This window comes from Stegostoma tigrinum, chromosome 3 (assembly GCF_030684315.1).
Source record: "Stegostoma tigrinum isolate sSteTig4 chromosome 3, sSteTig4.hap1, whole genome shotgun sequence".
Taxonomy (NCBI): domain Eukaryota; kingdom Metazoa; phylum Chordata; class Chondrichthyes; order Orectolobiformes; family Stegostomatidae; genus Stegostoma; species Stegostoma tigrinum.
In genome coordinates, this window is record NC_081356.1 from 103,827,966 (window position 1) to 103,842,123 (window position 14,158).

Genomic DNA, 14,158 nt, shown 5'->3' on the forward strand with positions numbered 1-14,158 from the left:
CTAATTATCAGCTCATTGAAGTATGTCGTGAATGTTCCTTCTGTGACAAACATTCTAGCAGGGACTCAGAACTGGAGATTCTGGGGTTCCGATGTAGAATACTACCACTGAACCACTATATTTCTCATGTAACATATTTAATGGACCATAAGATTTAAAAAAATAATTTGGACATAACCTGCAGATGATAAGTTTAAGTCAATCTTAAACAACGTTTCAATGCATCTTCAATGGCCCAATCCAATGTAGTAATCATGTATCTTGATTCGATTAGATTCCCTACAGTGTGGAAGCAGGCCTTTTGGCTCAACGAGTCCCCACCACCCCTTGGAGCATCTCACCCAGACCCATCCCCCTATGACCCACACACCCCTGAACACTATGGGCAATTTAACATGGCCAATCCACCTACCCTGCACATCTTTAGACTGTGGGAGGAAACTGGAGCACCCAGAGGAAACCCCCGCAGACACGGAGAGAATGTGCAAACTCCGCACAGACAGTTACCCAAAGCTGGAATCGAACCCGGGTCCCTGGCACTGTGAGGCTGCTGTGCTAACCACTGAGCCACTGGGCTGCCCCTCTGATACTTAGCTGTCTACTTGTGATTTGTAACTAAAAGTTGAATTTTTTTCTATTCATTTGGGGACAACATTAGTAATGTTCCTGCTACATACTTTTCTCTACTTACAGGCTTCTGAAGTTTGTGCACAATTGCTTTTCCAAAACTGGAAGTCCGTGCTGGGAAGGTGTTAACATAACGATTAGTGAGTGCAGAACCTGCTGCACAGCTTAGAAGGAATGTTGGTTGCTAGTTAGAACATAGAACATTACAGCACAGTACAGGCCCTTTGGCCCTAGATGTTGCGCCGACCTGTGAAACCAATCTGAAGCCCATCTAACCTACACTATTCCATTGTCATCCATATGTTTATCCAATGACCATTTAAATGCCCTTTAAGTTGGCGAGTCTACTACTGTTGCAGGCAGGGCATTCCACGCCCTTACTACTCTCTGAGTAAAGGACCTACCTCTGACTTCTGTCCTATATCTATCATCCCTCAATTTAAAGCTATGTCCCCTCGTGCAAGCCATCACCATCCGAGGAAAAAGGCTCTCATTGTCCATCCTATTAGGCTCGTAATTAGTGTGCATTCTGAATTGCCCTTGAGAAGATGGTGCTAAGCTGCCTTCCTGAACTGCTGCTGTCCTTGTAATGTAGGTACACTGATAGTGATGTCAGGAAGGGAGCTCTGTGATCTTGACCCAGTGACAAAGAAAGAATGGTGATACAGCTTAAAGCCAGGAAGGTCTGGGACTTAGAGAGGAGCATGAAGGTGGTGCTTCTGTCATACACCTGCTGCCATTGTTCTTATAGATGGTAGAGATCATAAGTTTGGAGGGTGCTTTTGAAGGAGCCTTGGTGAGATGTTGCAGTGCATCTTGCACATGCCATACCATGCTGCCCGTGCCCATCGATATTCGAGCGCCTTGTGTTATGTCTCAAAGCTAATATACAGTATATGTTTTCATGATATTGTCACAATCATATTTTGTGAGCTAAACTAGGGGCACTTGAGGCATAATATGCCAATGAAAGCATGCTATGATTTGTAAAGGGATGGCTTAGCCCAGACACAGAAGGGCCTGTGACAGTAATATATGTATTCCCAATCAGGTGGTAATACCGAATGAATGAAAAATTGTCAAACCACAGGGACTGAATGTTGAAAGTATCAGACAGAATTCCAATCAAACAGGCTGCACTGTCCTGGATGATGTTGAGCATCCTTCAGGCAAGTAGAGAGTATCTCGTTACACTCCTGACTTGCACCTTGCCGATGGTGGAGAGTCTTCGAGGAGTCAGAAAGAGTGTTACTTGCTGCTCAATTCCCAGCTTCTGACCTCCTTTTGTAAATATTTAGATATCTAGCCCAGTCAGTTCTGGTAAATGATAACCTCTAGGATATTGATAGTGCAGAATTCAGTGATGGCAATGCCATTGGATGTCAATAAGCAACAATTGTATTCTGACTTGGAATAGTTCACTGCTTGGCACTTGTGTGGCACAAAGTTTGCTTGCCACTATCAACCCAAGCCCGAATTCTGTGCAGGTCTTATCCCATATGGACTCGGACTGCTTCACTGCCTGAGCTGTTGTGAATGGTGTTGAACATTTTGCAATCAACAGCAAACATATCCACTTCCAAACTTGTGATGGAGGGAGAGCTGAAGCAACTGAAGATAATTGAACATAGGACACTATCTTGAGGAACACCTTCAGTCATGTCCTGTGGCTGAGATAATGGGCCCCCAACCACAACCATTCAATTATCTTCCTTTTATGCAAGGTTTGACTCCAACCAATGGAGTATTTTCCCTCTGATGAAGATCAAATTAGGTGACGATGGCAGATTCTCCATTTTTAAATGATGTAAGTGAATCAGATGGGTTTTTGCCACGATTGGCAATTGTTTCACAGTCACCATTATGTTGTCTAGTTCCTCTTTAAATAAGTTACAGACAACTCCGACCAGAATGTTATGAATGATTTTGCCCAGGCGTTGCAAAACACTAAAACTGTCAAATCAATATGAACACAAGCCGTTACCAAAGCAGAACATTCCCATTTTATTAGGAACAAAATGACGATCATCTTTAATATTAAACAAACTATTCCTAATCCTATTTGTCCCCTTATAATACTTCCCAAGTCTCTTGTAAATTTACGTAATTGCTGTCTCTGTGGCTGTGCCTCTGGGTTCGGCAAAGTTACTTTCTTCCTCTGTCTCTCTGGATGGCCAGCTCGTCTCTGCCTCTTGCCGTGCTGCCTCCTCGGAAGGCCTCAGATGATTCCAGAGATTCCGAGATCTGTTCCCAGAGAGGTCTGCAGGTGAACCAATGCTTTTGTACCTGTTAAAGATAGTAAGAATTGCAGATGCTGGAGTCGAAGACAACACAGAATGGAGCAGGAGAAACACAGCAGACCAGGCAGCCTCAGAGGAGCAGGAAAGTTGACGTTTCGGGTCAGGACCCTTCTTTAGAAATTTTCTGGAACTTTCCATACTTCTGGCCATTCAGGGAGATACACTTAATAGTTTGAAACAAGAGTCAATTAGATGACATATTACTGTTAGTTTCTTTATGTAGCAGAACCTGGTGCCTTTCTGTCTGGGGTCTCCTTTGCTTACTGGATAACTTGTTGGGATATGTCTGTCCAGAATAACTGTTACCTTTTATGTTATGCTAATGTCATTAGCACCTGACTGCTATGTTTGCACTGTGTCTGGTGTATGGGTTTTGTGATTTCAGAGTTTCACTTGACCAGCATCAGTACCCAGCTTCCCTTGCTGTTTGGCCAAGTTAGCAATCTGTATTTTAGCAGCCAGGAGGCTGCTACAATTACACTTATTTTTAAATCTCTGGATTACTAACCAGTGACAACAGTACTATTCCACTGCCCCCATTCCCCACTGCAACATAATTTTTAACAGGTCTTTTGTATTGTTTATTATTGTTGTTAAAGCTGTCCTGAGGAGGAGGAAGAACGTTTAAGTGAATATGAAGAGGACAAGCGTATTGCTGAGGCAAGGGCAGCCAGGACCCAGAAATTCCAAGGTACGTGCATATGAAAGAGACTGTTCATTGTTCGCATTATCTTAAATAAACATGTTAAGTGCTGTTTCAGGAAAACACTTTGCAATTTTCCAAAACAGGAAGCAATGTCTATAGAGGTGCGTGCACTTAAAAAAAACAGGTTTATCTGATTCACAATAGATGAATTTGGCCAGAAAGAAAGATGTCAAATATTGAAATTAAATTTATTCCTGAATAAGGAGAAAAGCTCGTTGTAAGTCTCTGAAACAGCAACTTAATTAATTCAAATAGCATTAATTTTTCCTGTTGCTTCAATGATTGGGAGTTTAGCAAAAAGTAAAGACTGATTTTACCATCTGGGCTCATATCATATCATGTGACTTTAGACCAAGTCTCAATTTACATAGCTGATTCGCTTTATATTGAAACTTTTGCCATGCCAGAGGACTGGATGACGGCATTGATGTTGTGTTTTGCTCATTTGTCCTGCATAGTTTGAAGCATAGGCACTAATAAGTTACTACTTAAACCAAGAACCATGTGCCAATTGTTTAGCCCCACCGGAAATGAGTCAACCTTTTACACCAGTTGAGATCAAATAGCAAAGTCCACTCTTGACTGTTGGGCTGGCTGTTGTTAATCCTGAAGAACATGTAGTCAGCATCAAGTTGCTCAAGCTCCGACCCCTTAGCAGATCATGTTTCATTTAGAGTGGTTGTGTTAATGCGTTGTCAAGCTGGAGGAACCCAGTGGGTCAGGCAACATCAGAGGAGCAGAAAAGCCAACATTTCGTGTTTACATCAGTCCTGACAAAAACTCAAAATGTTGACTTTCTTGCTATCACTAATAAGGCCATTTGCTTCTAAATGTGTACGGATCTTGTCCCTGAGAATCTTTTCCAATAACTTCCTTCCCACCAATGCAAGACTCTCAGGTCTGTCATTTCCAGATTATCCCTACTACCCTTCTTAAACAGTGGAACACCATTGGCTATTTTCCAGTCCTCTACGACCTCACCTGTGGTGAAAGACGCTACAAAGATGTCTGTCAATGCTCCAGCAATTTGTTCTCTTGTCTACCTCAATATTGTGGGATAGATTCCTTCAGGACCTGGGGACCTTAATACTTCTCCAGACACACACAACCTCTTCCTTTTTAATAGCAACTTGGCTACTCAACACTCCCTTCCCTGAGATAATCTTCCACCAACTCCTTCTCTTTGGTAAATACCGGCACAATTTATTTGTTTAGAACCTCTCATTACCTCTTCTGGCTCTACGCATAGATTCCCTCCTTTGTCCTTGTGTGGGCCAACCTTTTCTCTAGCTGCCCTTTTGCATTTTATGTATGTATAAAAAGCCTTGGGAGTCTTCTTAATCCTGTTGCTAATGACTTTTCATGACCCTGTTTAGCCCTTCTAATTCCTTTTCCAAGTTCTTTCATACTTGCCTTTTATACTTCAAGGGCTTCCTCCGTTCCTTTCCTCCTGGACCTTAGATATGCTTCCTTTTCTTTCTAATCAATGTCATAAGATCCTTTGGTCATTCAAGGTTCATGTAACTTGCCATAACTATCCTTCATTCTTGCAGGAACGTGCTACTCCTGAACTCTTATCAACTGCTGTTTGACATACTCCCACATGTCCGATGTAGATTTACCCTTAAATAGCTTCCTTCAACCAATATTCTCCAGTTCCTGCCTAATATTGTTGTAGAACACCTTATAAGACCATATTGGTCTAAGAAACTAGCCCTAATTGCACATTATGCATTCCTTGTCGTAGCTATACCTTCCAATTTGATTAACCCAATCAATATAAAGATTAAGATCACCTATAATTATTGTTCCATTCTTTTTGTATGCTGCTATTATTTGTTGAATTGTAGCCTTTCCTACATGGCTACTGTTTGGGGTGCAATACGCTACTCCTACCAACATCTTTCCTTTGATGTTTTTCACCCCCAGTAACCAAATGAACTCTACATTTACCATGAGCCTAGATCATCTCTCACGACTGTTCTCATTTAATTTCTTTTTAACATGCTAACCCACCACCTATTCCATCATTCGTGTCTTTTGGAAAGTTTAAATATCCCTGAATGTTAAGTTCCAAGTTTATGTGGTATTTATATATGAAATCATTGAAAAATGCTGAAATATGAAACAGTCTAACATAAATATTAGTGATAAGTCACCATTCTTGGTCTAATGGTTCAAATTTTGTTAGTAATGGAAATATCAGATTAAAATAATGAAAAAAAAATTCAGGAAAAGCATAGTAAGAGAATTTATCAGACTTTTATAACTCTCTACAGTATTCCCTTGGATAAATGTATTTGATCTCCTATTTAGACACATTTAAAATGGCCATTATTTCACAGGAGTATTCTGAAGAAAGTCTGCATAGTATTCAATCTTATTTTCTTTGTTTTTTTAATATTAAGAGTTGATCAGTGTTTTTTACATTGCTTTTAGAAAGAGTATTAAACTGTTATTTTTCGCTGCATTGTGGTGAAACACGTCTTCACATGTTCAACTGTAGAAAGTTGCATTGTGATTGTTTGTCTTTCTATACAGAGCGACTGAGATTCCAGGATCAGCTAGTTTGCAGTAGCTTAGAGGAGAAGCTGCAAATCTATGCAGAAATGGCTGAAAGAAATGGCTATGAAGAAGCTGGCCAGGAAACGCAGCTTTTGATCAAACCAGATACCGTTGAATTTCCACAAGCTGGATTTTTATTGACTGCTGCAGTCAGGGAGGGTAGGTAGGAATATATTCTTCCTCTAGATTGTATTTATTTGTCATTTAATATCGAACTTCATGACAATTCTAATTATGAAATAACATATTTGATGAATTACTTTTTAATTATTGCAATTTGTTTCATTTTCTCCTTGTTCTACAGCTGAAAGTCTGCACAGACTACTAACATCTCAACCATGCAATTTTGCTGAACAGTCACGGGAAGGTTTGGAAGAAGCAGTGATGCCACAAAAACTAGAAATGTTTGGGAGCTTCAGTTTGGGAGTTTCACAATCATCTGTGTGTAAGTGGGAACCAAGTTATGTAGAGGGAGTAATGCATTAAATGGAGAGTTATAGAATTGTCAGACTATTTAAAAGAAAAAACAACCATATGATTGTTCTGAAAATTGGAGTAGCTTTTAAAGAAAACTCTGATTTTCAGGATATGTGTTTCTGCACATTTTTTGTTTAGTTTTCAAAAATGAATTTAATGAATTAGGAAAAATAAGATGTAGTAATAATTAAAATAAACATTGCAATGATAAAACAATCTAATGCAAGTATTAAATTAAAATATTTTAAAATACTACCGTAAGATAATGTGGCCATTAGTTTGTTTTGGGACTATGGGTGGCACGGTGGCTCAGTGGTTAGCACTGCAGCCTCACAGCACCAGAGACCTGGATTCAATTCCAGCCTCAGGCAACTGTCTGTGTGGAGTTTGCACATTCTTCCTGTGTTTGCATGGGTTTATTCTGGGTGCTCCAGTTTCCTCCCACAGTCCAAAGATGTGCAGCTTAGGTGGATAGGCATGCTAAATTGTCCGTAGTGTCCAGGAATGTGTAGGCTAGGTAGATTAACCATGGGAAATGCAGTGATAGAGTAGGAGTGCTGAGTCTGGCTGGTATGCTCTTCACAGAGTCAGTGTGGTTTTGTTGGGCTAAATGTTCTGTTTCCACACTTTAGGGATTCTATGAAATACTATCTTTCGGCATCTACAGTGGGCTATCAATACCCTTTGCTCATGATTAGTATTGATTTGTACAGAAATATGCATATTATATTCTTCATAGATCATACCAAACTGAGTAATGCCATTCCTTGTTCCTGGCCCTTATTGAATACTAGAATTTCTTTATTCTGGTTCGATCTTGCAGATGTGCTCAAATTGTAAATTATAGAATATTCTCTCAGACTTGCACAATTTGATCCATAAACATTAGCAAATTTGTGAAAATTATCTTAATATTATTTTATCGATTGCTTTAAAATAGAAGCAAACAAGATGTTTACTGGTAGTAAATTAAATATCTTGAGTCTTTACTTCCTGTCAACCGTCACCATTTATACTTTTATTTAGATCTAAACTGGGAAAGTAGTGACCGAATCAAACAGACTCAGCGTGGATTTACATAGCGGAGGTCATGCTTGATAAACCTGTTGAAATTTTTTGAGGATGTAAATGGTTGAGAGGATGGAGGGAACCAGAGTATGTGGTTTACTTGGATTTTCAGAAGGTTTTCAAAAATGTTCCATGTAAAACAATAGCATGCGTATTTAAAGTACTTGGAATTGGAGTATTAGAATGAATAGAAACTGATTACTGGGAGGAGCAAAGGGTAGGAAAAAATGTGCCCTTGTCTGAGGGGGCTAGAAAAACATAGGCAGCAACTGGAGGAAAGGAGCAAAGTGGATAACCTCACATTTATCCGCATTATCTTCAAGTATTCACCCAGGTACGTTACTTGTCCAAATCACACTGAAGCCTGTCTGCAGTCTCCTCACCATTTCAATCACCTTCAGATGTAACCCACTTCAGGACTCAGTGGAGTACCACAGGTGCTTGGACCCCAGCTATTCACAAACTATATTAGATAAAGAAACTACGTATCCTATCCCTAAGCTTGCAGATGTTGCAAAGCTGGTTGTGACGGTGAGGAGACTGCAGGCAGGCTTCTGTGTGATTTGGACAAGTAAAATAACTGGGTGAATACTTGAAGATGATGTGGATAAATGTGAGGTTATCCACTTTGGTAGCAAAAACAGAAAGGGGGATTGTTATCTGGATAGGGATAGATTGTGAAAGGGGTAAGTCCAATTATAACTGTAGTATCCTTGCATATCTGTCGTTAAAGTAAGCATACCAGTACAGCCGGCATTTAAGAAGGCAAATGTATGTTGACCTTCATAGTGAGAGGTTTCAAATAGCACTCTGGAAGCACGCTTTCAGGTCAGAGAATTTTTCTTCAACCTTGAGTCTGGTGCCACCGATGGTTATGCCTGGTGCTGCAGAGCCTATGTCTGCAGGTGTTCCAGCTGTAATTACATGTGGCAACTTTAAACAAGACTATGTCAACATTATTCTTGTAGATAGAAACAGCAACGGATATATAAAACTAACTGCACAATTTTTGAAAATTGGTCGTGAATCGCATCTACTTTGTTTGGTCCAATTATCTCTTAATCTTTAAACCTGCTGTTGTGCAATGTGAAAAATCCACATAAATACTGCAAAACTCCTGATGTATAGGTAATGAATAGCCAACAAAAAACTTGAAAATAAACCTAGTCAATTCATTCATGCAGTTAAAAGTCACTCTTTGAGCTGTGGTGACTTTTGGGCTGCAGTGATTGCTCATAATTAGCAAGGGTGCACTGATCAGAGGTTGTAAAAAGACTTAGACAGAGGCATACAGGTTACATTGCACAGGGCGTGTACTAGATGCGATCAACATTAGCAGGATTAGCATTATTTGAGATTAGAGAGTCCATTCATCAATCTAATAACGGCCAGGCAGAAGCTGCTCCTGAACCTACCAGTGCGGGTGTTCCGGTTTCTGTATCTTCTGCCTGATGGAAGAAACCAGTGGTGGTAACAGAGTCTTGCACACCATACAGTGATGTTGACGGCCCATGTGTAAGAAATAGCCAGTTGACTACTGCTGTAAATATCCTGCACCACTTACTAAATAGTTGAATGCCATACTTACAGATGTCATGATAGTTTCAAGGGCATCAGTGCTTTTGATTCTTTTATTAAGTAAGGGAGGTTTCTAAATTAAAACATAAAACCACACAGGAAATGTTTGTGTCAGATTGTTTCAATGCACATGTTAATAGCCAATGCACCTGGCAGCTTTAGTAAAACAATCTCTTAAGTCTCAACATTTCCTGTCTCCACTCTCCTTACCCACCTTTCCATCAAGTCAGCCAGACATGATGTATTGTGACAAGTATGTTATTTTCTTTTTGAGAATTATTTTCTTTGCCTTGATCACTCCTTTGTTTAGACCTGATTGTAACAAGAACATCCATTTCTCCTAAACTTGCTGGCAAACCTGTGGTTTTTGTGCAAACAGTGAGCTATGTTTACACAGATAAATTAGTTAATTGAAAGGAAGCACAGCCTTTTGGTTGAGTTGGTAAATATAAAACTTCAAAAGCTGTGTTACAACAGATTGTTTCAGAAGCGGGAGACCATAAGGCCATAAGATTTTGGAGCAGAATTAGGCAATTTGGTCCATCAAGTCTGCTTCACCATTTGATCATAGCTGCTGTCCTTCTCAACCTCATTCCCCATGCCTTCACCCTGTAAATTTCAATACTCTTACTAACCAATAATCTATAAATCTCTGTCTTAAATACACTCAATGTCTTGGCCTCCACAGCCTCCTGTGGCAATGAGTTCCACAATTTCACCACCCTCTGGCTGAAGAAATTCCTCAGTGCTAAGGATCACCCCTTCTCTCTGAGGCTGTGCCGTTGGGTCCTAGTCCCTCCTCCTAGTGGAAACATCTTCTCCACATCCACTCTATCCAGGCCTCTCAATATTTTGTAAGTTTCAATCAGATTCACCCCTCATCCTTCTAAACTCCATCGAGTACAGACCCAGAGTCCTCAACTGCTCCTCATAGGACAAACCCTTTATCTCCTGGGTCATTCTTGTAAATTTCTTTTAGACCCTCTCCAGTGCCAGCACGTCCATCCTTAGATACAAGGTCCAAACTGCTCACAATATTGCAAAAGCCATCTGATCAGAGCCTTACACAGCGTCAGTAGTGCACCTCTGCTGTTGTTTTCTAGCTGTCTTGAAATTCTAAATGCTAATATTGCATTTGCCTTCCTAGCTACCAACTAAACCTGGATGCTAACTTTAAGAGAATCCTGAACTGGAACTCCCAAGTCCCTTTGTGCTTCAGATTTCTGAAGCCTTTCCATTTATAGAATGTAGTCCATGTGTGTATTTTTCCTACCAAAACATATAACCTCACATATTGTATTCCATCTGCCACTTCTTTGCCCACTCTCCTAGTCTGCCCAAGTGCTTCTACAGCCTCCCTCCTTCCTCAACACTACATGTCTCTCCAACTAATTTTTTGTCAACTTCAAAGTTAGCAACAATGCCCTCAGTACCTTCATCAAGATCATTAATGTGTAACATGAATAGTTGTGATCTTAAGACTGATCTCTGTTGAACTCCTCTGGTCTGCAGTTGCCCTCCTGAAAAATATCCCTTTATCCCCACTCTCTGTCTTCAGCCAGTCAGCCAATCCTCTATTAGTGTCTTTACAATACGCACAAAGCACTTCAGACTGCATTAGTTGGGAGCTACTGTGTAACCAGGGTCATCCTGTTCATGCAGTACCATCTACCTTTGTATCAAAGTGCACCAACTTCCAAACAAGTTTATTTTGTTTTGTATAGTTGCTCTTAAAAACTGCTATGCTAGGCACCACTGTTGGTCTTGATTGCTGCCTAGATGTTACCAATAACAGAGTGAAGTACTTTCAACTGAGTGAATGATTTGAGCAGTTTTATTTTCAGATTACTGCTGACTGCATTCGTGAAGAACCATGCAATATTAACATGGGATTTTCACATTATACAAAAGCAGCTTTTGATAGTTGGCACGTGTAAGTGTGTTTAATATGAACATTAAAACGACTTGCATCTTTTCTTGTATCTCCTTACAGATGTACCCGATGCTAAGATCCCAGATCCTCAGTTATCAGTTGTGGATTCAATGATGAAACAGACAGGAAGTGTATGGTATGGCTTTGACACTCCATTTTTGCAGACAGATGGTGAACTCTACAGACCTAGATCACATGACACTGTACGAAAGGTAAATAGCTATGGAAGATTGTCCGTCAGTCCTAATTTAAGTAAGATTACTTTCTGATTCTCAGCGAATGATTCATCAGTTTGCCAATTTGAATAGTGACCCCACTACACCCCCACCTCCACCTGTTCCCTCACCACCTTCCCTACCTTGGTAATCTTTACAGATAAATTATTTATTGATCATTTTGTACCAAAGATGAAAAGCCGAATTTTGAAATTTCCTTGAAATGATACTTCAAAATCCCTGTGCAGTAGGCTGACCAGAAACACTAGTTTGTTTAGAATCTGGTCTTTACTAGATTCTTTGTAGATACATTTTTTCTGCACAACCTTTATGTTGCTATTTATACTGTTCCAAAATGAATTTATTTAGAATTATGTTTTAGCAAAAGAAAAATTCAATCTTCAAAGGATTGATATTTAACAAAATCTTGAATAATAAATGAAAGTTACTAAGTTTTGCCAAAAATGGACATCTGCTAAATTCATAAACGGATTCCAGCTTGCAGTAATTATTTTTCCACTAGTTCTTTTTTCACTTCTTTCATCTCCTGAGTACAATTCAGTCTAATTTGTCCGCCTGTTTTTGAATGTTTGCCATGTCTAGTAAATCATTAGCAGCTCAGTACGAGAAGTCAGTTTTTCTTGAGATTTCATGTTGTGGATCATAAAATTTCGTAAAATGAATCCAAAGATTTAAACCTACAGGCTAATACACAAGGCTGTATGGAAGTATTGCCAGGGAACACGGATAGATTACACATGCAGACATTTCCAAGCTTTTTGTGTTTGCTAGCTGCTTAGGTGCGTACCATGAAGCAAGGAGGGCCACATATACTGTTGAAATGAATGTTCCCATTCCTTTGCACATACTGCAAGCTGTGGTTACTAACAATCTTTTATCTCTAAATATGGAGTAATCCACCAGTAGTAACAATGCTATAAATATCTCTTTCAAAATCACTTGCTTCCTAATATTAAAACAGGAGAAACCAGTCATTAGATAGTTCTTTCAAACAGAGACAATAAGCCAAATGGCCTCTCTCTATTCTCTATGATTCAATGGTTCAGTAAATTTAGCAAGATCAATGCAAATAAAACATAAGCAATTTTGGCTTTAGAAAACTGATTGTCACCTCTCATGAGTTCCATGGTTTGCAGGCCATTGTGTGAGCACCTTAGCACTGGTTTTAAATTGTGCATTTTAAACATCCGCACGACTGAACAGCAATCTCAGCTGTACTATGGTGGGAGAACACTCAACTAGCGTTCAAATCTTTTCTATAAGGGATAGCAAAGTAATTCAGTCCATTAAAGGCAGAGTGAGTTTCTAAATGTATAATAGATTTCAGCTGGCTATTTGTCACTTGTGAGACAGTATCCCAATCAAAAATTAATCAAGAGATACATAGACATTTATATCATGGAAACAGGCCATTTGGCTCAACAGGTTGGCAGTCGTAGTTATGCTTTCCATGAGCCTCTTATTCTTTAATCTGAACTATCAACATGTCTCTCCATTAATTACTCCCTCAGTACCTCTCCAGCTTACCCTTAGATGCCTCTGAACTACTTTTCTCAAATATTCAAAGTGATAGAAAGCTAACAACTTTCTGAGCATATGAATTTCCGCAAATTGCTTATTGATTAGCTTTTCTTTTTGGCTTTGAATTTTGCACTTTCCCTAGGTAGTAACAACTTCACTATGTCTTCAATATTAAATTGCTGCATAAATTTCATGTCAGCTCTCGGCTTTCCCTGTCCTACAGGAAAGAATATCTCATCTGTGATGAAGCAAGCTTGGTGGATGCTTAGACAGAGGACCTGTCTTTCTCTGGATTTAGTATTCAAAGAGACCGGTTGCAGTGGTCAGTTTACCAGTTCCTGGCCATGCCACTAGGTGGAGGGCCTTATTATTTGAGCTACTATTTTAAATAAAGTGCACTATTTGCAGCTACTGGTGCATGACATGTAGGTTTTCTGGAACTAGGAGAAGCCAAGATAAATTTGCTGGATTCTTTAATTTATCTTGAATCTTCTAAGCACCAGCTTTAGCGAATCAAACCAGTTCATGCTGCTGTTTTTGTTGGCTGAGGAAGGCACAGGAAGCAGATTTTTGCTACTGGAACAAATAGCTTATGTCAGAAGTGTCATGAATCATGGACCAGCCACTGTAAAAATGTTCCCTGTTATGTGGAAGTTTCAATCCAGGAGTGCGTGTCAACTCTGGAAAAAGATATTAGCTGGCCTCGGGGTGAGGTGGGGGGTGGTGGCAGGTGAGGCAAACTGGTTAGAAGACCTACCTTAGTACTGAGACTTCATTCCAGCTGTTTTAGAAGTTTGAAGTAACTCCGCGGAATTTGGTATCCCATCACCAAATCACCCTTTATTTATATGTATACAGTACATGGACTCTGACCAGCTAGCTCAGAGTCAGTCCCTAGATTGAGGAGAATCCCTGATACTCCTGTTTATACTTGTCAGCCAGGACTCCCTGATTGACTCAAGTTAACAGCCCCAATCAGGGAACTCGTACTCAATGAGATTCATCCGCCCACCTTCATTCCAATCACTACAATGTTGTTAGGCTTGCTAGCCTTCACACGCCATCAACACCTCAGTCCCAAAACAAACTAACCCCCAATTTAAGCATTGTACCCATTCCATGACCCCTATAATTGTCATGCCCACAA

General features: G+C 39.9%; 1 protein-coding gene across 1 annotated transcript in view; it reads left to right on the forward strand.

Moving 5' to 3' along the window:
• Nucleotides 1-14,158, forward strand: part of arhgef28a (Rho guanine nucleotide exchange factor (GEF) 28a) — a 410,326-nt gene that overhangs the window by 297,355 nt on the left and 98,813 nt on the right. The window contains exons 32-35 of the mRNA XM_059644799.1: nucleotides 3,527-3,618; nucleotides 6,175-6,357; nucleotides 6,503-6,643; nucleotides 11,315-11,466. Coding sequence (XP_059500782.1) covers nucleotides 3,527-3,618; nucleotides 6,175-6,357; nucleotides 6,503-6,643; nucleotides 11,315-11,466 — 568 coding nt within the window. The remainder of the gene's footprint in view (nucleotides 1-3,526; nucleotides 3,619-6,174; nucleotides 6,358-6,502; nucleotides 6,644-11,314; nucleotides 11,467-14,158) is intronic.